This window comes from Pelophylax lessonae (assembly GCF_965119305.1).
Source record: "Pelophylax lessonae genome assembly, chromosome: 2".
Taxonomy (NCBI): domain Eukaryota; kingdom Metazoa; phylum Chordata; class Amphibia; order Anura; family Ranidae; genus Pelophylax; species Pelophylax lessonae.
In genome coordinates, this window is record NC_138769.1 from 426,994,519 (window position 1) to 427,007,099 (window position 12,581).

General features: G+C 44.9%; 1 protein-coding gene across 1 annotated transcript in view; it reads right to left on the reverse strand.

Annotated features, from left to right (window-relative positions):
* Window positions 1-461: 461 nt before the first annotated feature.
* Window positions 462-12,581, reverse strand: part of NUP88 (nucleoporin 88) — a gene marked incomplete at its 5' end in the record, with an annotated part of 68,805 nt that continues 56,685 nt past the window's right edge. The window contains 3 exons of the mRNA XM_082247083.1: window positions 462-792; window positions 1,847-1,965; window positions 2,046-2,172. Coding sequence (XP_082103209.1) covers window positions 729-792; window positions 1,847-1,965; window positions 2,046-2,172 — 310 coding nt within the window. The 3' untranslated portion in view covers window positions 462-728. The remainder of the gene's footprint in view (window positions 793-1,846; window positions 1,966-2,045; window positions 2,173-12,581) is intronic.

Below are 12,581 nucleotides of genomic sequence, written 5' to 3' on the forward strand. Positions count from 1 at the left end.
AAAAACTACCTTCCAGTTCTCCACCCTAGAATGAAGAGATTTAAATAAATGTTCCAAAGCAACTGTCCCTGCAAAGTCAACATAAAATAACTTCTCCTACTGCTAATCTCTGTTAATGACACACAAACAGTCTAAAGATCCAGACTAGTAATGTTAGACTTCTGATCTCCTAGTGCACTCCTTGGTTCAGCCTGCCAGTGCTAATTTTTCTCCTGTCTACTGTAGTAAAATAGGGGCAGCTTGAAATACAGAAAACCAGAAAGTGGCAGACTCTGCAGCTTGTTTTCAGTCCTGCAGATCGGCAGTGTGGGCAGCTGGAGTGTTGAGATCTTTTATGCAGGGAAAAGTTGATTTGGAAGTTTTAGCTACATAGTTCCTAAGGAAAATACATTTTTGTGCAGGATTTATGAAGATCATCAAAAATGTTAACTCAGACCAGAACATTGAAAAAGGTATGTATTTCGAGCGTGGAAAAAAAATCTTTTGCATTTTGGTTGTTAAAAAAAAAAAAAAAAAAAAAAAAAAGTGCATTCTATACAGTCTCAATGATAAAACAGGAATAAATCCATTCAGGAAACTCCAATCAGCAAGTACAATGATGAATGATGAACATTCTGTGGCCAAGTGTACAATCCAGAGAGCTTAGATCTGCTAGTCCCATAAGTACAATCTACAAAATAAATGAAAAGCATTTCCCTTAAATAGAAAGTTTTTAACCTCCTTAGGAGTTAAAAGTTCACGTGGCTCCGGATACTGTTTATTTGTTTTACCATTTCTTGAATATGTTCACCCCTAAAACAAGAAAGCCAGGATAAATACAGCATGAAAAAAAAAAATTACATAAAAGCTTATTTTATAGAGCAGAACAAAAACAGTTTCTCATAAGTCCTAGCACTGCAAACTTATTTAGTTCTATATACAATGGGATTCTGTAAGCAAAGGTAAAAAAATAGCCATGCAAATAATGTAACAAAAAAAACTAGACTAGTATTACACCTGCTGGCAGGATAGAATATACAGTGTTTAAAAATATTAACCATAGTAAGAGAAGATATGCACATATACATCCTTCTTTCTTTACTGTCAGCTTTTAGATGAAAACAGGGCAGGTTTATAGCTGCCTGAATGCTTTTGCAGACTCGAAAGTGTGACTAGCCCCACCATGCATCCTGTGCTCTGCTGTCCCACCTGTTGGGCTGGAACCCTCATGAAGAGTGTCGCCCAGTAGAGGGGAGGAAGACCAGCAAAGATCTATTCACGAATTTCCCAGGAGCAACAAATATCAATGCAATTTTCTGCTGTCACCTTCCCAGGCTGCTTTGGCCCGGAAGGAAGCTAATGGAGCGTATTATGCTGCAATAAAATGTAAATAACATCCAAGCTATTAAAAGTTCTTTATGCCTGCCCTCACATACATACAAATTTCAAAATGCACACGTCAGGGTCACGTACATATGATTTGGAAGTTTTGGAAGATTCCACTACACATGTGCCAGAGGGAGAGCAATAATTCTAGGCTCATTTTTTATGGTCAACTCTAAACTGATGACCTGGAGGAGTTTTTAAATTACGCAACTTTAGGCTTTGACGTGCTTGGTATTCTTTTACGCTGGGCAACCTCATCTTTTCAATGCATTTGTGTACACCAATATTAGCATTAGTGTATTTTTTTTTTACTGAAAATTGGCTCCTGATAAAAAACTGTTGGGCTAATATTGTGTGGCACAAAAAATTATCACTATCACATTTTATTCTCCACACTGACTAGCATACAGCCATTGCATTTTTTCACAAAATGAACATGCCAATACCAACCACTGACCATCAACTCTGTTTAGATACTTACTCTTCTTTTAATACAGTCTGGATAGTCTTCTTCTGGTAGTTATTAAGGGTCAGGTTAGACACACTTGGACTTTTTTCTTTTTCCACCTGCTTCTCTTGGTAAGCAGTTTTCATTTTGATCTGTGTTGAAGATACAAAATGTGTTTATCACAGAATGATGTAACTATTCAAGGCATTTAAGCTACAATCAACACTTTTACCTGTTTTATTGCATTTCCTAGGTGATGTAGCTGTTCAGACGTTATCTGTAGCTCTTTTTTCATGTCTCTTTCACTGTCTGATAAAATGCAGAGCTGGGTATAGAAATTGCGCAGCACAACCTTCATCCTAATGGACACATCAGAGTAATAAACATAAAATCCAGCCGCATGCAGTAAGTGAAAGAAGACAATTACCATAAGCAAATAAAAACTAACTTGAGTAGTTATTAAAACTAAAAATAAAATTCTAGCTACATAAACAATATGGAAGTTTCCAGGTGCCCATATAGTAAGTCTTTCCCTCCATAACCCTCAAGCCTGGGAGGCTATGGGGTTGATTTACTAAAGCTAGAAAATGCAAAACATGGCCCAGCTCTGCATGGTAGCCAATCAGCTTCTAACTTCAGCTTCTAACTTCAGCTTCTAACTTCAGCTTCTAACTTCAGCTTCTAACTTCAGCTTCTAACTTCAGCTTCTAACTTCAGCTTCTAACTTCAGCTTCTAACTTCAGCTTCTAACTTCAGCTTCTAACTTCAGCTTCTAACTTCAGCTTCTAACTTCAGCTTCTAACTTCAGCTTCTAACTTCAGCTTCTAACTTCAGCTTCTAACTTCAGCTTCTAACTTCAGCTTCTAACTTCAGCTTCTAACTTCAGCTTCTAACTTCAGCTTCTAACTTCAGCTTGTTCAATTAAGCAAAGACCTGGACATGGACTGGTTTCTATGCAGAGCTGCACCAGATTTTGCACTCTCCGGTTTTAGTAAATCAACCCCTATATGCCTCTCTGTTCTCCGTTATGCCGGTTCTCTCTGATGTTTTATCTATCAAAAGTGGCATAATGGGATTTTTGACTTACCATAAAATCCATTTCTCTGATGTTCATTGACAGACACAGCTCCTGAGAATCTTGACCAGTGGGTTATTCTGCTCCCTACAGGAGTAGGACACTAGGCAGAAAAAAAGGCTCGACTCCACCTATGGGCAGTCCCAGGAGGTATACTCCCCCTCTCTGCTATAGGTACTCAGTTTCATCATAAGCAGTGTCAGAAGGATTACAACTCCATAGAGGAACAGGTGCTGTGTCCGTCACTGAACATCAAGAGAAATGGATTTTACGGTAAGTCAAAAATCACATTTTCTCTTTTGTTCATTGACGGACACAGCTCTGGAGAAACTTGACCAGTGGGACATCCCAAAGCAGTGTCAAAACATGAGGGGTGGGAACAGCAAAAAATTTACCCAAGGCTAAACCGCAGCAAATCGGGTAACAGGAGCTCAACCAAAAACAACTAGAGCCCACCTGAAAATAACTCCCCCAGAGAGGGAACAGACCCTCTAAACAGCAGCATGCAAAATCTTGCGGCCAAAAAAGTCATCCGCGGATGCCAACACATCCACTTTTTAAAACTTTTTGAAAGTGTGCATCGACGACCAGGTAACCGCCTTGCACACCTGCGTCACTGATGTCGGATGACGGAAGGCCCAAGAAGCACTGAGCGCCCCAGTAGAGTGCGCCTTCACAAGGAAAGGAGGAACCTGACCCTTAATCGAATAGGCCTGAGTCACCGTCCATCAGATCCATCTAGAAATGGTCAGACAAAGTGGACAGTCCTTTAAGGCCCATCCGTGAGTACAAACAGTGAGTCTAACTTCCTAAAAGACTCCGTAGCTGCCAGGTACACCCAAATTGCCCGAAACAAATCCAGGTCATGCAACGAGATTTCCTTAGGATGTTTTGGCCTGGGACACAGGGAAGGCAACACACTGTCCTCATTCAAATGGAAATCGGAGACAACTTTTGGAAGGAACGCCGGACAGGGGCGAAGAGTCGCCTTATCTTTGTGGGCACCCTGCGCACCAAAACGATAGCCACCAGAAAAGCCACCTTCTGGAGCAGCGCAAGCAGGGGAATCTCCCGAATATTTTCAAAGGGAGGTTTCTGGAGGACTGAAAACACCAGGTTAAGATCCCAAGGCAAAAGTGGAGACCGCACTGGTGGAACCGCATGTCGAACCCCCTGAATAAAAATGTACACACCAGGGAGTGGACAGCTGGCCCTTGTATGGTACTCAAAGTAAATTTCTGCTCAACCCCCCGTTGAAGAAAGGTCAAGACTCGAGCCACCTAGAAAAAGAGCGTGGGTGAATACCAAGTGACTCACACCATGAAATTTACGCTTTCCATGTATGATGGTAGATCTTCCTAGAGGTAGACTTCCTAGCTTTCAGAAGTGTTGGAATCACGATCCAGGCAAACCTCTATCCTTCAGCACCTGGCTTTCAACAGCCAAACCGTCAAAGCCAGCAACTGTAAAGCAGGATGGAAGATCGGTTCTTGGGACAACAGATCCTCCCTGAGAGGCAGCCTCCAAGGGACGTTGGCGACCAGCCGCACCAGGTGTACCAAAACTCTCGAGGCCAGAACAGGGCCACTAGAATGACCAGAATTCCTTCTGCCTCGATCCTGTGCAAAAGTCTCGGCAGAAGCTTGAGAGGAGGGAAAAGCGTAAATCAGACGATATTGGGACCCACGGTGCCACCAGCGCATCTGTGGTGTCCCCTAGCGCATCCCGTAACTATGCCACAAACCTTTGCACCTTCCTGTCGAGCCAAGATGCCAACAGATCCACCTTGGGGGTGCCCCACTGGAGACACAACTGATGAAACCCATCTGGATGAAGGGACCACTCCCCTTCATCCAATGCCTGCAAACTGAGATAATTTGCCTGACAATTTTCTACCCCTGGAATGTGTACCGTGGAGGGGGCCGGAACAAAGCGTTCTGCCCACCGTAGAATGCTGGCTACCTCTGGAGCTGCCAACACACTTCTTGTTCCACCCTGATTGACAAAAGCCACAGCCGTGGTGTTGTCCAATTGGATACGCACTGGACACCCCTGAAGACTATCCGTCCAGTGATTCAGGCACAGTCTGATCGCTCGGAGTTCCAGAACATTGATCGGGAGTTCGGACTCTTCCAGTGTCCAAACACCCTGAGCGGAGCTCTGGCCCAGGACACCTCTCCACCCGGACATATTGGCATCCGTGATGACCACTGTCCAATACAAAGGGAGAAAGGATTTGCCCTGACGAAGAGCTGGGGAACAAAGCCACCAGACCAGAGACCCTTTTGTTTCCCAGCTCAGCCAGATCTGGTTGTCCAGAAACTTTGGACACTTTTCCCATTTGGCCTAGATCTCCCTTTGCAGGGACCTCGTATGGAACTGTGCAAACGGGACTGCCTCGAAGGTAGAAACCATCAGGCCCAGCACCCGCATGCAAGTCTGGAGTTTGTCCAAAGGAAGGAACACTCTGGCTAGAGTGGAAGGAACCAGAGCAGACTTCTGATAATTCAGAAGCCAGCCGAACTCCCTCAGAGTCCGTATGCGATTTGTCCACCAGAGCAGTAGGGGACTCCGCTCACAAGAGAAGGTCATCCAGGGAGCCCAGCACTGCTATCCCCACCGCTGACATAACAATGCCAGCACAATGGTCAACACTTTTGTGAAGACCCGAGGAGTGGAGGCGAGACCAAAGGGTAACGCCACAAACTGATAATGCTCTTCTCCCACGGCAAAGCGGAGGAAACGCTGGTGACAGACACATATTGGGATGTGCAAGTAAGCGTCCTTTATGTTGATCGAGGAAAATAAATCACCCTAATGCAGGGATGGCACCACTGTGCGTATAGACTCCAATCTGAACTTCTGTACCCGCACAAAGTAGTTTAGGGCCTTGAGATCCAGAATTGGATGCACCTTGCCCTCTTTCTTTGGGACCATGAACAGGTTAGAACAAAACCCCTGAAAACATTCCGAGGTCGGAACCAGGACAATCACCCCCTGAAGTAACATATCTAGCACTGCCCCAAAGCACTGCCCCAAGAGCTTGTGACCCGTCCGGGGACAGATGCACATTAGAAGGTAAGAACCTTTCCGGAGGGTAAGAACGAAACTCAATCTCGTAGCCGGACCGTATGACTTCGTGGACCCACTTGTCTTGCACCAAAGAGGTCCATGGCCAGGAAACCAGTGAAGATGCCCCCCCCCCTCCCCCAGGCACAGGTAAAGGCGCATCTTCATGCAGAAGGAGCCTGGTCTGTGGGTCTGGAGAATCCTGCTCTCGGGTTGCCAGACCAAGGTCATTTGGATCCTCCCGTAGAGGCCTTGAAAGACTTTGAACCCTTATCAGCCGACCCAGAGGGACAAAAAAACATCTTGTGAGCGTAAGTTGAGAAGGAAGGGCCATGTCTACGATGAGGTACCTTACCCTAACTTGCCTGCAAAAGAAAAGTAATCTCCCCCCGGTGAGTCTCCTAAAAGAGGTCATCCAGTGTAGCTCCAAACAAGCAATCTCCCTGAAAAGGAAGATCAGTTGAGGCCTTTTTTTTTTTTTTTTTTTTTTTAAGAGGTCTGGTCAACAGACCGTCACTTGAGCCACAAAACACACCCAAGGACCCCCGCCGAAACAGACCGTCTAGAAACCAGGGGCGCCACATCCAAAGAGGCATCACAGATAACTAGATGACCAACAGGGACCACCAAGGCATAGGGGGGAGCCTAATGGGAAGGAGGGAAACCCAGGGGTCCGCCCGTCCCAGGGAGGGGCTCGCGTCCACCCCAAAACCTTTCCCAGGGAGAGGAGGGGGGCAGGTACTCACCATACCAGGAACCAGGCGGGCACCGCTCCAGACAGAACATCTCGCAAATCGAAATGGGGGGGGGGGGGGGGGGGGCGAACGCTACGGTGCGGGCCAAAACCTGGTCGTATGCGACCTCGTGAGGAGTTTAACTTGCAGGCCAGCCACTGTCTAGTGGGGCTATGTTGCGGCCAACCTAGTGCGGAGCTGTGGTCTGCACATGCTCGCTGGCAGTTGATTGTAGATCTCAAGGAAAAAAAAAAATCTAACTAAAAAGGAAAAAGATAAAAATTGCCAGGACCAGAGATCCCAAGCAAGGAACTAGGTCCTTACTCCTGATCGATTAGTTGGCCGATTATTGTTTAGATTAATCGGATAAAATAACCAAAAAAAATGGGGTGTATAATTTAGTTATGTAAAGTTTAAAAAAAAAGACAAATTTATTCTTAAATACAGTGGGTACGGAAAGTATTCAGACCTCCTTAAATTTTTCACTCTTTGTTATATTGCAGCCATTTGCTAAAATCATTTAGGTTCATTCTTCTTCCGCATGAATGTACACATAGCACCCCATACTGACAGAAAAACACAGAATTGTTGCAGATTAAAAAAGAAAAACTGAAATATCACATGGTCCTAAGTATTCAGACCCTTTGCTCAGTATTTAGTAGAAGCCCCCTTTTGATCTAATACAGCCAGGAGTCTTTTTGGGAAAGATGCAACAAGTCTTTCACACCTGGATTTGGGGATCCTCTGCCATTCCTCCTTGCAGATCCTCTCCAGTTCTGTCAGGTTGGATGGTAAACGTTGGTGGACAGCCATTTTTAGGTCTCCCCAGAGATGCTCAATTGGGTTTAAGTCAGGGCTCTGGCTGGGCCATTCAAGAACAGTCACTGAGTTGTTGTGAAGCCACTCCTTCGTTATTTTAGCTGTGTGCTTAGGGTCATTGTCTTGTTGGAAGGTAAACCTTCGGCCCAGTCTGAGGTCCAGAGCACTCTGGAGAAGGTTTTTGTCCAGGATATCCCTGTACTTGACCGCATTCATCTTTCCCTCGATTGCAACCAGTCGTCCTGTCCCTGCAGCTGAAAAACACCCCCACAGCATGATGCTGCCACCACCATGCTTCACTGTTGGGACTGTATTGGACAGGTGATGAGCAGTGCCTGGTTTTCTCCACACATACCGCTTACAATTAAGGCCAAAAAGTTCTATTTTGGTCTCATCAGACCAGAGAATCTTATTTCTCACCATCTTGGAGTCCTTCAGGTGTTTTTTAGCAAACTCCATGCGTGCTTTCATGTGTCTTACACTGAGGAGAGGCTTCCGTCGGGCCACTCTGCCATAAAGCCCCGACTGGTGGAGGGCTGCAGTGATGGTTGACTTTCTACAACTTTCTCCCATCTCCTGACTGCATCTCTGGAGCTCAGCCACAATGATCTTTGGGTTCTTCTTTACCTCTCTCACCAAGGCTCTTCTCCCCTGATAGCTCAGTTTGGCCGGACGGCCAGCTCTAGGAAGGGTTCTGGTCGTCCCAAACGTCTTCCATTTGAGGATTATGGAGGCCACTGTGCTCTTAGGAACCTTAAGTGCAGCAGAAATCTTTTTGTAACCTTGGCCAGATCTGTGCCTTGCCACAATTCTGTCTCTGAGCTCTTCAGGCAGTTCCTTTGACCTCATGATTCTCATTTGCTCTGACATGCATTGTGATCTGGAAGGTCTTATATATAGACAGGTGTGTGGCTTTCCTAATCAAGTCCAATCAGTATAATCAAACACAGCTGGACTCAAATGAAGGTATAGAACCATCTCAAGGATGATCAGAAGAAATGGAAAGCACCTGAGTTAAATATATGAGTGTCACAGCAAAGGGTCTGAATACTTAGGACCATGTGATATTTCAGTTTTTCTTTTTTAATTAATCTGCAACAATGTCAACAATTCTGTGTTTTTCTGTCAGTATGGGGTGCTATGTGTACATTCATGAGGAAGAAGAATGAACCTAAATGATTTTAGCAAATGGCTGCAATATAACAAAGAGTGAAAAATTAAAGGGGGTCTGAATACTTTCTGTACCCACTGTATCTTTATGCAGTGGTAAATACAAATAACCAGCTATATGATAAGATATACCTGTGCTCAAATTCCCAAAAGCTTGAACATGTATTTAAACTATCAGGTGCTAAAGGGGCATAACTACATATTAACACTCCAAATTCTGGATGGACTTTATGTGAACTAAATATCCCTGTTTTTCATTGCATATTTTGCTGGAAAGGGTGTAGCAGTGTGCAGAGGGTCCAACCAGAATTTGTAGCTATATTGTGAGGGAATATATGTACTCTAATAACAGAAGAGATATAGATATATATATATATATATATATATATATATATATATATATATATATATATATATATAGATATATAAATAATAAAAATCGATCAACCGATTATCGGCAAAGCCAATATATCGAGCGCCGATATGCACTTTCCCCGATATATCGGAATCTGCCTCGGTTACCGATATCGTTGTGACGTCATCGCGTATGTGGCGCAACGCACCTCCGTGCACTGGGACAGCTTCTGCCTTCTTAGGCCGCCTCCCTCAGCCTCAACTGGAGTCGGGACAGTGAGTGTATGACTGTCACAGTGCGTTTAACACAGCCGCCGTGGCCACATACTGGAGTCGGGACAGTGAGTGATTCTCATACAGTACAGTCACAGTGCACAGTGTGTTTAACACAGCCGCCGTGGCCACACACATACACCCACAGCTGCCAGGTGCCAGCCAGCCAGCAAGCCACCCACAGTCCTGTACCAGCCAGCCACAGGCTCTGCCTGTCTGTATCAGCCAGCCAGCCACCCCCCCCCCCCTGGGCCTGTACCAGCCAGCCAGCCACCACAGGGTGCCAGCCACCCGCCACACCACAGGGTGCCAGCCAGCCACCGCCACACCACAGGGTGCCAGCCAGCCACCCGCCACAGGGTGCCAGCCAGCCACCAAAGGTTGCCAGCCAGCCACCACAGGTTGCCTGCCACAGCCAGCCACCCACCACAAGGTGCCAGCCACCCACCACAAGGTGCCAGCCACCCACCACAAGGTGCCAGCCACCCACCAAAGGGTGCCAGCCACAGCCACCCACCCAAGGGTGCCAGCCAGCCAGTTTTTTTAAGCCTATATTCAATTTCATTAGTGTCTTTCAAATTTCAATGGAGATGGATGCAGATAGAAAAATTTAAAGTGTGGTCTGGGACTATTTTTCATCTCCATCTCCAGGAAAAGCAGCTGCAGTGTGTAACACGTGCACAAACAATGTAAGCATGGGATCAATAACTGCAAAAACCAAAAATACGTCAAATCTTTGGGCCCATCTAAGAGTTCATAATGTTGAATTGTATCATGAAGCACAGAAAAAACAAAAATCACAAGGTGAAACTTTAATATCCCAGGCAACAACAGATATGTTTCAGAAAAAAAACAGGTGGCTAAAGTCAGATAGAAGATCCCAACTGTTGGACAGAGAAATCACAGAGATGATGGTCACTGATAACCAGCCATTTACAATGGTGTCTTGACTCTGGATTTAAGTGGTTGGTGTCCATACTTGAGCCAAATTACACACTGAAGAGTGACAAGTTTTATCAAACTAAAATGCTGTGAAAGATTCACCAAAAGGTCGTTGAGAAAGTAAAGGCTATGCTGAAACCAGAAAATGCTGGCAACTCACTCTCATTCACGACTGACTGCTGGTCAGGACAAACAGAATCACTGAGTCTTACATGCCACTTCATTGACAGCGGATGGACAAGAAGGCATTTGGTGTTGAATACAAAAGTGATGCAAGGATCCCACACTGGGGAGTACATTGGAGAAAGATTTCTAGGCGTGCTAGAAGAATGGGGAATCACCAAAGACCGAGTGATGTTGTGCTTCGAGACAGCGGAGCGACATGATGAAAGGGATGAGACTTGCTGAAGTGTCAGACCTCAGTTGCATTGCACACACCCTCCAACTTGTGGTAAATGATGGTCTGTCAAACCAGAGAGCTTTGCTTGACATAATTAGCATGCTGAAGAGGTGCGCAGGCTATTTCCACCATTCAATCCTTGCCAAGCAGCGACTGAGGTGCATTTAGGAAGACCTTGGCCTACCCAAAAACAACTTGATTAACGCTGTTCCAACACTATGGAACTTAACACTTCACATGCTGCAAAGAATGCTGGAGCAGAAGAGAGCTCTTACCATATATTCAGGTGAATATGGAGGATATTCTTGTCCTACTGCTGATCAGTGGGACATTGTAGTCAATATCATTGAAATCCTCCTCCCCATAGAGGAAGTGACACTAGAAGTGAGTCATTAACGACTCATCTGTGTCATCTGTCATCCCATGTGTGAGTGTGCTGAAGATGCTTCTTCAACAGAATGAAGGACCCAACACACATGGCATTAAAACATGTAGGCAGGCCATGAGGGACAGCCTTGCCAAACGTTTTAAGAAGCATGAAGAGAATAAAAATGTTGTGCTTGCATGTATTTTGGATTCTCGATACAAGAACCATCCTTTCTCTTCTGATGTATTGGCCAAGGCAAAACAATGGCTGACAGAAGATATTCAACAGGAGGTGCAGGAGGTTCCTGCCAGAAAAAAAAGTCAAGAAGAGCAGGTGTCTAATGTGGAAAAGCAGGATGCAGAAGAAAAATGTCCAAAAAGACAACGGACAGAAGAGAAACTTCATCGTGGTAAAATAGATGCCATGTCCAGTGTTTTATTGGGGCTTCATGCGGATGATTCTTCTGAATCTGCAATAACGAGCCTGGATGATGAACTTCATCTCTATTTGAAGGAACCATTAATTGAAAGAAGAAGTGGTGATCCTCTTCTGTGGTGGAAAGAAAACGAGGCACGCTACAAAAGACTTGCTTCTCATGCTAGAAGATACCTTTCTGCTCCTCCTTCCTCGGTACCAAGTGAGCGTGTTTTTAGTAAAGTGACAGCAATTTATGAAAAAAAAAAAAGAAGCCGTTTAACTGGTGAACATGCTGAAATGTTATGCTGTCTGCACTATAATATTGTTCTACTTAACTGGGAGTATTGAAAGTGTAAGAGTATAGTACTAGTGTCCACTCCACTCCAATCCTTTCTACTGTTTAGCTTTTTTTATAGCAGTTTTGCACTGACTGCACTGTACTGCGCTGCAATCAGTGCAAAACTGCTAGAAAAAAAGCTAGACAGTGAAATGGAGTCGGTGGACCACTGCTGCAGTAGTGCGCCACTCACTGCTGCAATCATTTTAAATCACTACTGCAGTGACTGCAGTAGTGATTTAAAATTATTGCAGTGAGTGAATGTACTACTGCAGCAGTAGTCCACTGACTCCCCACTGTCTCGCTTTTTTTCTAGCAGATTTGCACTGACTGCAGTTAGTGACTTAAAATCATTGCAGTGAGTACACTACTGCAGCAGTCGTCCACCGATTCCTCCAATCCACTGTCTAGCCATTTGTTGTTGTCTAGCTTTTTTTCTAGCAGTTTAATTTGCACTGGACTGCAGTGTTAAAAAATGTTCACACTAATCCGACTCAGTCGCCCCGACTTCGAAGTCGCCGTGCAGCGCGACTTCATCGCGGCTTGCAAACGACTTCTCATAATGGAAGTCAATGCAAGTCGCTCCGACTTCGCCAAAAAATAGTGCAGGAACCATTTTCTAAGTCGGAGCGACTAGAGTCGCTCTGATTAGAACGGTTCCATTGCACAGCATTGGGAGCTACTTGTCAGGCGACTTGGTCGGAGTAGTGTGAACCGGCACTAACAGATGTGTCGAAAATTGTGTTTATTTTGCAAAACTTTAAATGTTCAAAATATCAGCTGGTACCGATAGGCAATGGCTAAAATATCG